General features: G+C 39.8%; 1 protein-coding gene across 1 annotated transcript in view; it reads left to right on the top strand.

Annotated features, from left to right (window-relative positions):
- ric1 (RIC1 homolog, RAB6A GEF complex partner 1) overlaps positions 1-13,504 on the top strand; it is a gene marked incomplete in the record, with an annotated part of 34,522 nt that overhangs the window by 3,156 nt on the left and 17,862 nt on the right. The window contains 1 exon segment of the mRNA XM_035667844.1: positions 3,267-3,374. Coding sequence (XP_035523737.1) covers positions 3,267-3,374 — 108 coding nt within the window.

Genomic DNA, 13,504 nt, shown 5'->3' with positions numbered 1-13,504 from the left:
TTTAATCCCATCTATCCTCAAACTCAGCCAGTGCAGCCTCAGCCCGACTAGTTCATTCGAGGCACTGTTACTTAATCCTTGTAGCGCAGTAGCTTAGCCTTGTAGTCGTTCTGTTGTGTCGCACTGCCACAGCTGTATGAAAGGGAGGGAAGCTGCTGCTCAGGATGTCTAGGAATGAAGGGGTTTAGAGTTTGGCAGGGTGGTGCATTATTAGCGCTATAGTTGGCTCTGGGTGCCTGCAAAAATTTGCAACATTGTGTGTGTGTGTGTGTGTGTGGTGCATTTATGGTTGCACTTAGTTTGTGTAGTGTGGAATCCTTCTTCGCTCCCCTGGGATTTCTTCAGTTACAGCAACTAACCTGCATGAAATTGCGGTGGAGCATGGGAAATGGCAATGCAGGGAAAATACATGAGTCACTAAGACATTACAAAGTATTTACGTTCTAGCCCAGTTAAAATAATGTACACTGCTGCTGGTTTGTTTGGGATGTTGTCATGCGAACTCGGAACAGTTTTTGCTTGTCTACTTTTGCTTTACAGGGCAGTTCAACCGCCTACCTGCAGTGACTGACATCTCCAAACACGAACTTATATCGTAAAAAGTGGCAAGACCCGAAGTTATTCAAAGATGATTTGCAAATCTTGACATTATTCAGCGAGAGTATCTTCCTGTTCTTCTTTTTATATTTAATTAGATCAAGTGTCATGTACTGTGTTCCGTACTAAATGTCAAGAAGGTTTAATTTGATAATTTTAAATTTTTACAAATGAACATGATGGAAGGTGACACAGTGCAAGAAAGCAGGGGTAATGACTAAGAAGCCAGACTTTGGCCTAGTTAACTATTAATGCATGCTGCAGAGAAAGAACTCAATGGTTTGTATATGTACTCATAAAAACACATTCATCTCATTCAAATCGTTTTTTACAAGAAGGGAAATATATGAATTCATCAGCAAAATTTTTACAAATGCACATGATGGAAGGTGACACAGTGCAAGAAAGGCAGGGGTAATGATGAAGAAGCCAGACTTTGCCTAGTTAACTATTAATGCTGCTGCAGAGAACAGAACTCAATGGTTTTGTATATGTACTCCATAAACAACACATTATCCTCATTCAATTTCGTTTTGTACAAGAAGGGAAATATATGAATTCATCTTAACCTCATTGTCATTGTTTTATTTCAAATCCAGTGCACAGTATAGAGGCAAAGCGTTCCACTGAGCAGCTGCCATAATGCTGAACTGTTAATTCAATAATAATAGTTAGGTTTTTATCCCCAGTTCCCAAATGTAATCAAACAGGCTACCTCTAAAGTGGTTTTTCCCCTCATTTAAATTACAGAACACCTAATGAGTTTGCGCTGATTGTTTTCTGTTGTTACTGCAACTCCTAACGGCGAGAGACAGGTTTCTTTTTCTGTTCCCCACTGCTTCACCTGTGCAGGTACCGTGGCCATTATTAAGATTTCATGCTACGAAAGGGACACTGTCGGGTGGAAATACTTCAAACCTGCTCTCTCATTACTGGGACTGGGTACGAGGTCTAATGTTGCATAGCTGGAATTACACGAGATATGTCCCTGCTTTTGTCGTTGTTGTTGTTGTTTGACCATCATTCAGCGCGCAGTGTCCTGGTTATCCTGTGCGAGTGCTGTTACATGTCTGAAAACAGAATTTGCTGCCTCCTTTTTCAAAGATACAGGGCCAACCATATACTTTGGATGCTGCAGTTTCTAATTTCTTACTTCCTATTTCTGTGACTAGAAGGATAGAGGATCGAATGAAATCTAAAGGTCACCAGAACGGTAGCAGCACAAGCTAAAAACAAACATGTTACCTGGCAATAAGACTTGCTGCTATATAAATGAGGGGTGGTACAATTCTTCTACTTAAATGTATAGTACTCGGTAGTAATTCATTTTCTGCAATAATCTGTCCTATTAAAGATGCATTCATTGAAAATATACAGGTTTATAACATGAATGGACCACACATTTACCCAATTTCCCTTCGGGGATTGATAAAGTCTATCTATCTATCATAAATGATCTGCAGGGGGTTTCCACTGGTTGTTAAATAATGCCAATGACTCAAGAATTAGGCTTTGGCTGGTGCTGAGAAACTGACTTCATTACCAAAGCTTCTCTTCACCAGCTGTTTTAACACCTGTTGAAGTTTCACATTTATAAGTCATAAGATATTAAATGATTCTTATTTGACTACAAGATACTGTAACTCACTCTTTGTGGTGTTATACGAACTGGTAATGATCGCTCTCATCCACACAAATATCTGCTGCAGTGATTCAGAGGGCAGAGGCAAATTAAGGGCAACAGCCAAAGGCAAAGTCTGTCTGTGTATGACTATTCATCTGTCTGTGCTGCATGGTATGAACAGTAGCCTGAACAGTGCTTTTGTTTATTGGGCGGAAAGATATAAGCTTGACCAGGCAAAGTTTAGCAGCGTAGCAACAGTCAGGTATTCCCTCCATCTATCCCTTTCTTTCAGACTGTATATGTATTGCATCTTGGCCAAAGAACTAACATTTGAGGCAATGAAATGGCAACGAATCCCCCGTTAGCGCACCAGTTAACAAATGCAGACAGTCAATGTCAGTCAGCACTGAAAATGTAACTGTGCCTTCTACGTGTTTAAAATATAATTCATCTGGTAACAATCCAATAACAACTGATGACTTTAATGATTTTAGTTGTGTTTTTAGGTTATACCCCTATAGAAAATGTCAATATATCTTGTTTTGCCCGACCAACAGTCCAAAACCCAAAGATAATAAGTGTACTATAACGTTAAAACAAGAGAATGTATCGCATTTGAGAAGTTAGGACCATCAAATGTGTGGTATTTGTCAGTCCATGATCAAAATAGTTCCCTGAAATTTTCTGTCCATCAACAGCTTTTGCAGCTTTTGAAGAAAACAGGAAGTGACTCACACTCTTATTACTTGAGGCAAAAATACTGGGGATTGCCTTATTATATCTGTTTTAGCCATGCTGTTTTTCTCACAACTGAGCTTTATGAATCACAGTTACATTGAGATGTTTAAAGCTATGTTATTTGTGGGTGAAATAGTCAGATTTTCATACGAGTATTTAGATTTTTTTGGCAGCAACAGCACATATTCTGTTGTGGAAGGTTTCTTTTGTTGTTTTTGGTTATCATATGTGGTAGTCAGATGTCTGTGACCTGCAGAATGTTTAAAGTGCTTATTTTCTTTCCCATATCCCTATTCCCCACCCACAGCCCAGTGTTTTGATAGTCAGCTATATCGAGTCTGCAAAGGCGGCGGCCCAGTTTGGCTTCTACCAGAAGGCAGAATGGAAACCAGACGACTCCATGATAGCTGTGGCGGTAAGTACACCACTCAACCATCTCATCTCATATTTGCAGTTCGACTGACACTCATTGGCCCATGTCTTATATAATCTCCTGTAAGTAAAACGCACTAAAGCTGCATGAACTACTTGCATACAGAAATAGTACACACACAGAAAGAGTGTGACTTTGTTGTACATGTCACATGAAGTGCAAAAGGGGAAGGACTTAAGAAGGCTCAGTTATAGTAATCCATCACTTTCTTTCATGTCAAGTAAAGATCACGATGGATGAAATCATTATACGATACTTAATGTGTTCTTTTTGTCTTCCTCTCTCACTCTCCCCTTTGTCATTTGGTTTTCTTTCTACATTTTGTAACCATAATTCCCTCTCTCATCACTTTGTTACCACCTCAGTTTATTGTGTGTAGAAGGTGCTTCAATAATCGCTCGCTGACAATACAATTTTATCAGGATCCTTCCATCATAGAAAACCACAGCTGCATTGTAGCTGTGGAGCATCACAGAAGAATAAGCATAAAAAATGCTAGAAAGAAAAAGTGTGGCAGCACTTTTGTAAACAGCAGAATTTGTCCTATTTTTCTGTTATGCTGAGCTCCAGATTCAAGGAAAGTATTCCTGTGGCAATAAGAGCAGCACTGAAACACACTCCCTGAGCTCTCTTCATCATGTTGCAACCTCACTTCCAATGACACACATATCACACAGTGCGCATTGGTGTGGCATTAGTGTAAAGATTGAATTTTTAGGTGCCACAAAACATTGTAAAGGTGATTGAAAGTAAAGGAAAATAACAAAATGTCAGGGAAAAAGATAAAAGAGAACTGAGGCTGAGTTAGCATCAATAAAGCTTAATTTCCAGTCTCACTGTCACATGGTAAGAGCATGGGCAACACGTAGTAAATGCTGGTCATATGATCTGACTATTCATAAACATTAGGTACACTGGACATCTGTTTAAGCAGCCTGTTAAAATTATTTCTCGGCACTTACTATGCGGTTCACATGTGGTCAATGATCAATCAAAAGTGTTTCATTACTCCAGCTTGGGAACTGTTGGGGACTTGTGACTTACAGCAGGTTTCAGGCATGTGAGACAACTGTGTGTACATGTATGATATCTGATGCTAGACACGCTTTGACATGGATGGTTATCACTTTAGGTGTGCATCTTGCAGAAGGCCGCACGTAGCTCCATGCTTAATGCTGCTGGAATGTAGTGTCCACTTATAAAACAGTTTTAGCTCCGCGTGTGGTGCTTCAGGCAAATACTGCAGCATTTGAAAGTGTACCGCTGGCTGATTAAGTTACACCCAGTTAACGTGCAGCTATGGACTCCTCCAGGCATAAAACAACTTGGAACACCAAAAATGACCAGACACTAAACTGTGACAGATGAGCTGGTCAAAATTAAGTTAACGGGGGAGGCTCAGCATGTTGCCAAGGATAGGGAATGATAGAGGGAGCTCATTGTGTCTTTATGTCCCACAGGGGACGAACAGGATTCAGCAGTAACATCTTGAAATTACCTTATGGTAGTAATTTGTTTGTAGTAGATAAAGTCACTGACCAAACTGCCCTTTACCATTTTGAGATAATATTTGAATGCTGCAGTTACACTTTGCTCCCTAACTGTAGTATTGTCATACTTTGTCCTGTGCTGATCACCGTACTTTCTATCTGACTGTGACTCAATCAGCAGAAAGTGAAACAGTAGTTCTTTGTCAAATGGGTTCTTGTTCTGTGGTTTATTGATCACAAATGTTTACATTTCAGCTTTGATGTATTTACTTTACTATTACAGTAGTCATAGTACTTCTTTTGGTCTATAAATCGGTTATAAGGTGTGTATCACTCAGCTTTGCCATTGAACCTTGAGCCCTATAGTGGGAACAGATTACAGCCTAAAATGATCTAGCTGCCTCAGCTCTTTGGAGAGATGGAGATGGAGAGGGCCTTATGTTTTTGTATTTCGTGAATCAATACAAATTTACCTAAATGCTGAATCTGATGAGAGGAGGATACACAGCTTGCGTCAGCCTGTTTTTTTCTTCTTTTTTTTCGGTGGATCTAATCATAAAATGTCTTCTCCAGGATCTTCCTCCCTGCCATTATACTCCTACCTTAGTTAAACTTTCAAGAAGAACCTGCAACAACAAAAAAATATTCCAGTTATCAACCCACAAAGCTTAGAAGGCATGATAAAGATTCATGTGCATTTCCATGGAGATGAAATGACTGTGCTCTCGCCAGCATGTTTCTGTATGTAAGCCCACACAAGCTTACTGAAGTTTAGCCAGACCTTTCGTCCACTGTCACACCTCCAGTCAGATCATTTAATCCTTTGCAGTTCAGTTCCTTGACCATTATCTATCACCCATGGAATTGCATGTATTTTTTATGATTAAATTAACATATGCCTGATGAAAAGCATTCAGTCAGTTTATACACCATTTAGCACAGTATAGGCATAAAATCAACATAATTACATTGCTTACATTACACTCTCCACTCTCCATGATACATATTGACAGCTACACTGGCCTTTAACTGTCCATTGTGGTTAACACAGGTTACACTGAGGTAGAGAGCATAACTAAGTATAATTTGCAGTAATGTGGCACAAACACTGGCCTTCATCAGAACGAGGCAGCAGGTTTAGATCCCTCGATCCCCTGAGGCAGTGTGAGAGTGTATCATGGCGGGATTCATGGAGTTGATATTTATTTCTAGGATGGCATGTTATTTATTTTCAGGGTGGAATGACAGTCCCTTTTATCAAGCGTAATCCCCGGTAAGGAGACATGTCTGTGTTGAACTAATGTCTTGATACGTACTGTGGTGAATTCACAGACGGAACAACAGACGGATGCTGCATCTGCTGTGTCAAACATATAGTCTGAGCAGTGGTAGTGGAATTAGACTGTTTATCTGAGGATGTTCATGTAAATAAACAGAAGGCTTATGAGGATAAGCGTGTGATAGAAGCACTAATTCAGCTGCTTGTGGTCTTATGCCTTTGTTAGACAGAACACGTTTCTCGTAATGATTATAATGTAGTTTCAATAAAACAAAAGCAGCGCAGCATTCACGTTACACTCGAGCTTTACTGCCTTGATAAAGAATATCTGAGAAAGCGCACTTCGAGTCAGAGAGGCACTCATAATGAGAACTAGATGTATATTGATCTAATACAAGAAAAAAGGACAACACTCGGACAATTTGAACAACAGAACTTCACCTCTGACATTTTCTGTGTATGCTACCATTACTCACGGTTCTTTGCCGAGCACTCTGCACCTGAGGGAGTGTGGAGAAATTGTCTCGTTAGGTAATCAGTAAGGCAGTTGCCCGAGTCAGCAGATGACTCAATAGAGTCCCAAAGGCCATGTGATCAACAACACACAAGGACGGCCGCCAAGACCCAGAATAGAAGCAGAAGCTACAAACCACGGACACCGAGAATTGATTCATTAGAATCATTAGTGCCCACTGGATAAATGCACTGCTTTGTGTTTGTGTGGTGGCATCCATGCGTACTAGGGTGTGGACTCTAAACTATAAACTGCCAGGGGCATAAAAGTGTTTGCAGTTGAACAATAGAAAGTTTATTATATACAAATTTTATGAATGTCTCATTTTAACTGTTAAATGTAAAAAAAAATGATTGCAGCTTCCTCAGCATTTACATTTCCGTAGACAGTGTATCTGAGAATAGAAATTTGTCCACAATTGATAACATAAATAATGCTTGAATTCCCTCACCAAATAATAGCGTCTGTCTAATTAGAGGGATAATCGTTCTCAAGTAATGGTATTGCAGTCATCCGCGTATTACAGGGTCAGATGTTTCCTGTACAAATGTTTCTGTTCTGTGGTTTAGCAATTTCACCAAGGACAAGCCATATTATTTGGTTTCTTTTTTTATTATTTCCATTAGGGGAGTGCTGGAGTTTTTCATACTGTTGGAGCCCTGAATCCAAGGACTTCAGTGTTTCGCTTTTTTTATTTTATGTTTCATCATGTGCCTTAATCCAGCTAATGATCCTACATCTTTCTGCAAATACTGCCAAGGACAAGAGAGGCTGTTTAGAAGTCAGTGTGGCAGAAACAGTACATGTTTCTCCCAAAACACCACCCCTTGTTCTCAAAGCCACTCTCACACTGTGTCAAGGGGCTACAACAAGAACAGCACACACACACACACACACACACAGTTTATTGTCAGATTTAATGGTACAGCAGTTTATTTAAATCAGTATCATTTTAACAGAGAGAGGTTCATCAACAAAGAAATGTCAGATTTATTATATTTCATTTAAAATAAAGAAGACATAACACAAAAACACTAAAATTATATATAAATTAGCGCGATGACCTATTGGCCTCTTGGTGTCTGTCTCTGCCCCTCTCTCTGTATTTATTTTAATTTTTTTTTTTTTTTGAAGCCAAAGTACACATGATTGAATGCAGTGAATGTGTCTGGGAAAGCAGTAAGTCAGGTTTGGTCTCAGGCCCACCCTGCCAAACACAACAGGGAGCAGGTGGAGGAGTTAAAAATATCAGGGCACACTCTCTTTACTCACTTCCTGGGCTCCACAAATACAGAGTGTGCTTTGACTCACGACTGGTGAAAACTATTAAATGTTAATTTGGGGAGGACTGGCTTTACCTTGTGTGCCTGTGCCTGTGCCTGTGCCTGTGCCGTCTCTGTGTGTGTGAGTATAATGTGTTCAGTTCATTTGTCTGATTAAAAATGTGCATTGGCTGGAACAACCACAGACACAACTACAAACTGTATGCGATTTGCAACAGAAATCCCTCTAATACCAACAGTGTTGCACCCTAAACACGAGCTGCAGCTCTAATTGTAATGAATCTTTCATCCTCTCATTGTCTTTTAGTCCCGAACAATAAACTCTGCTTTTATTGTTTCATTTATTCTAGTTTTATTTGCCCTTTTAGGAGGATGTTTTTGTGTGGTGTAGTGTTTTTACTTTTCTTTCATTTTCATTTAATTGCACTTCCTGACAATCAGGAAATGTTTTGAATGAGAGTTTTCTAACCTCGAAGCAACAGTTAAGATGCATTGGAATTCGTGTCACACTGAATTCTACTGACTAGAAACGGATCTGTTTATAGACTTCCTGAAAATGAAATTGAGTTCAGCATTTCAGGAAAAATGAACAAGTAATCTGAAGTTTAAAATGTAGACCAATCGTTCACTTGTTGTTTTACGTGCAGTCCATTTAAACTGTAGAAAGCTTCCACAAAGGCACCTCAAGTGACAAAACTAACGCAGTATTCTGCTGAAATAAGATCAAAACAACTTTTGATGGCTTTGCTTGAAATAATGAATTTGAGTTTCCTGTCGAAGCACCCAGAAGGGGGGATGATAACCTATAGATGTCTTATGTTTTAAGTCAAAGCAAATCATCCACAGGCTGAATGGTTATTATGGAATAATAAAGGCCAGCATTGCCCAGGCAGTAGTCCTCAATTCAACTACCAGCTGTTTCCCAGATGTTTGGCTGCTCGTACACCCTGCAGACCTTGAGGCTAACGTAATCGCCCTCCAAAACCATGGCTCGGACTATCTTTAGCTTTGTGTGTGCCTGTGTGTATGAGGGCGAGAGTGCAAGAGAAACAGCTAAAGCAGTTGACAGAGCGAGAGGGATGGACTCTTTTTATGCAGCAGGAGTCAAGAAAGGATGAAGTTCTTCAAACAAGGGAAATACTTTTTAGCATTTCGCTCCTCTCGTGTGTGTTTTGGGATCTGTCCGAGGCCAAAATGTTCCCTCTCTGTTTTGAGACTCACTCAGCAGTACTAAAGTGTTTTTAAACCAGAGATTGTTTTGGTGACCAGGAATTTGGTGCAGTTCTATGGCAGACACATCGTTCCACAACATACAAGTACATATTATTAGATGACGTAAATATGTGCATTGTAAGTGACAAAGAAGAATGATAAAGTATACAAATATCCTACTGGTAACTCTGCTTGTACTATTGTTCAGCAGGAGTCAACAGAGTGAAAGTTTAAAAATAAGGAGCAGACTCGTAAAAATTGCACAGTCAACATTCTCTGCAGCATTTTATGTTTCTGTAAACAAATGCAATCCTCGGGTTCCTATCTTATCTCTGTTACACACATTCAGGATGTGGATGCAGTAATAGGAGCATTCTTTAGCGCTGCAATAAACCTAATTTTGTTGAGACTACATCAGAGAAGTGTTTAAAACTTACTTAGTGTTTATGTGGCTGTACTGGATTAGGTGTTCCTGTTCCCTGTGTGAGCCCTCCTTGATCACACAGAACTGGCAAAATCTGTCTTGTCAGAAAGGGACAGTAATGTTTAATATGATAGCTTTTCGAGAAGATTTGAAGTTATTGTGCTTATCGTAGTAATTGCAGTAGTAATGACTAGTTTTATGTATTGCTATTAACCTTTATTATCTCTAATTTAATTTAAGCGTTTACTTAAACCATACACTTTTACTGTTCTACTCCCGTTGACATACCAGTGTTCCCAACAGGGATGAACAAGATTTAGCTTTCAATTACACATAATTAATTCCCTGTTGGGAAAGATAAAGCCTATAGTAGTTAGGGCTGCACAATAAATCAAAACGGTATCCAAATTGCAATATGGCCACGTGCATATGAGGCAAATCGCAGAATAAATATGCAAATCGCAAGAGCTGCAGTGTGTTAATAAAAGTAAAATGTGTGACAAAATAGTATTATAGTGAAGTGAGATGCTCTGGCCTACAAATCTGGTCTTCCAGATTAAAAAAAAAAATGTTTGTTTCGTGCAAACCCCCAAACAGATGATTTTTGATCATTTTACCAAATTTTTTTTTCTGTGTGAAAATTACGTTTGTGATGAATAAATTATAATTCCCACAGTAAATGTGAATCAAATCGCAATATCTGTCAAAACAATCGCAATATGATGTTTTTTCCATGCCGTGCGGTCCTAATAGTAGTAGCGACATACGTGTGAGTAATTTGACTGTTGCTTTCCGCCCCACTCTTGCAGTCATGTTTTAAATAAGAATATACTGTTAACCAGGTGCAGAGATTGATTGGATGTCTTTAGCCTTCTCATTACTTCAGTCAGGACTGTCTGACAGCTGTGTGCTTTATTTTGGTAAGGCTGCAATTATGCACACATCTGCATCTGCCATTGCCTGTTTGTACACTGTTTATACTCGTCCATGCCGGTAGCTACTGTTTCACAAAAAAACACATCTGACCTACGTTCAGTTAGAATGTCTGTGAAGTGAGTGAGTTGTCTTTTTTTCTTTTCTTTTTTAAAGTGCACTTAAGTTAAGGGAATCACTGCAGATATCCACAAGCCCGTGTGTGAGGACCTCCAGAGCGTGTTGGAACATGCAGGAGAGAGGCCTTAGTACGCTATTACATGGTGTACAGTTTTCTGCTGACTTGCCACTTTCTCTGCAAAAACTTTCATACTACTTGCAAGTCTGAACTAGTGTACTTACCAATTCTGCTTGTTCCTCTTCAGTTCTGTTTTTTTGTGCTTTTACAGCAGCATTAAATCAATTCTTTGATGTTCCTCATTTTCAAACGCAGTCTTACTTTCATAATAGTTTGTTTAAATAGTGGAAAAAGTGCAGACTGAAAAAGAGGATGTGTTACATGATGAGAGAAGCCTTGTCTTTTAAAGCAGGGCATCATAAAACTTGTTTTCATCCACTGCAATAACCTAGTTATTCTGAAACTAGTGTTTACACACATTAAGAGTTCTCCCCTACCCCTTACTTTACATATTTTGTGTGATTTAGTGTATCGTGCCGTGGGTCTTGGCACATTAGTGAATTAGATTGTATTTTTTGGGGGAACTCTGATTGACACTGCAGTGGAAACTGTGCTGGTCCTGGCATCACTCATTTGTATATGCATCCTATTTTGCAGGCTCATGAAAGACTCTTGGGAGCACCACCGTCTGGCTCTGGAGCTGCAGCTTTTTGTTTTCACTCCTACTTGTCAGAGGACATAAAAAGAGAACTTTTAAAACTTCCCCCACACTGAGCCGCTGGGTGCTTTTTGCCTTTTGAATTTCACTGCCTGCGTATTTATTGGGCCTTAGTTGACAATGACCAACGTCCCGCCTCTTCCTGTACCATTATCTCTGCATGTGTGAATGTACCAAAAGTCCCCGGAGACATGGGATGCCTCTCAATTGTCGCTTTTCTCTCTTTATCTCCCATCCCTTTCATCCGCAGTTGTCGAGATGAGCTGGAGTAAACCTCATCATAGTCCCATGAAAAGAGTGTGTGCGTGTGAATGCTTTCATGTATCTAGTGTGATCAAACTACAGATGAAAGGGATGAGATGTTAGAGAATGGGAGACGCTGCTGAAGTTTGCCGTAGGTTGCCAAATAGTTTTCCCGCCCCTCCCCCTCCCGTCTATGATACTTCACTGAGAATCCCTGCCTCCTGTAATTGACGTGCTTTTGAAGTATAGTAGCAGGCTAGTCACACTCGCATTTCCCTTCTGAGCCCACATGGCCTACCCTTTGGCAAAGAAGCCTTGTCTGAATTTGTGATTATGTGGGATCAATGGGGGGGGGGGGCTCTTGGGATCGAAGATTTCACATCACAGGACTTCAAAGTTATGATTGTAACTTTGTTTCCATATTATAACTGGATATATGCAAGATTTAGTATGTCTGTTGCCCTCTGCACCGTTGATTTTACTGCCTAATTGTTGTTGTAAGAGACGAGGAGAAAACCTCCACACAATGCTGAGAATGGTTGTCAGTTAAACAGTGGTGGAAATTTTAGAGTATACCAATTTTATGTTAGTTTATACTTACATTCCACTAAATTTTACCGCACTACATTTCCATGCACAAAATATAGTGACTAATACATTTACAGATTAAAATTTTATGTTAAAAACAAAACACATGATGCAAATATGTAGAATTGTGCAGCCATGGTGGAGATACCCTCTTTCTGAGCACTTACTTCTATTCATATGTGGACGGCATGAGCATGTTAGGCTTTAATAACTAACTAGGTCATTTTAATGAGACTGCGTCCTGCTGTGATCATCTTAAACTATATATAGTGCTACGCTAACACGAATATGATGAAGGGGCTATTTTATCTCTTCAGCCTCAGTGCACGGTGACTTTTCTCAACACACTAAAGTCAGCGTAACATTGAATGTCTCTCCTCCTCTCCTCTATGTAAGTCATCTAATCTCACTTACACAGTGAATGAAACACTTTAAATATTATGATACAGGCACCGGTTTGTGTCGCACATGCTTGCAGAGTGTTTGGTGATTTAAGTAAACAATGTCTTTCGAAGATGGCGATGGTGGTATTTCCTCCTGTAAAATACGGTAACCTCATATAGTGTCATATTAGCTCACTGATTCACTTCACCACGTCTGGGTTGAGCGGCTGATGGTTGGACGTCACTGTATATGTTGACCCTGCCACGACTCTCTGCCTCAACAAATATTTGAGCAGTTAGTGATATTTACATAATAATGTCTGTCAGTGAAGGAGCTCTAAATACACAACTTGTACGTTGTTTATGTTGACAGAGGCATCAGTATTAAATTAAGGTTTCATAACCTTGTTCAAAACTCCTTGTAGTAATTTTAAGGAATGGACATTTCTTTATGTCACAGTTGTATGCATTTTCAAGTTGTTTAGCAGTTTTTTTCCCTCTGTAGCTCAGCTGTGGGTTTGTGGAACTCGAAGGCTGTTGATGGATTTAGCAGTCCTCAGCTTGGCTCTGTCCGCTCTCTGGCTGTGGTTGTTCTTTTCTAGTCGAGCTTCATCTTGCTGCTGGCCTTACCCTCTCTCTGGTGTGGGTTTTCTCATTGCTATGGTGATGCGTTGGTCCACTGCTAACAACATTGTCACCACACTTGAAAAGTGAGTGTGCTGCCACCAGCTACAAATGAATAAATAAATAAATAAACACTGTAAATAGTAAAATCATGATTTGTGCAGTGCATTGTGCTTCTCGGTGGTACTGTAGCATGTACAGCCTTTGGAAAACCATGGCACAATACTGCTGAGAGTGGAGATCGGGTTTCGTGTCATGTTTCAGTGTATAGGCTCAATTTCAGCAGTTTCCCTGACAGCATTT

The sequence above is a fragment of the Morone saxatilis genome, unplaced genomic scaffold (genome assembly GCF_004916995.1).
Source record: "Morone saxatilis isolate NCDOM2014 unplaced genomic scaffold, NCSU_SB_2.0 Contig21, whole genome shotgun sequence".
In the NCBI taxonomy this organism is placed as follows: Eukaryota; Metazoa; Chordata; class Actinopteri; family Moronidae; genus Morone; species Morone saxatilis.
This window is presented reverse-complemented; position numbering and strand designations above follow the sequence as displayed.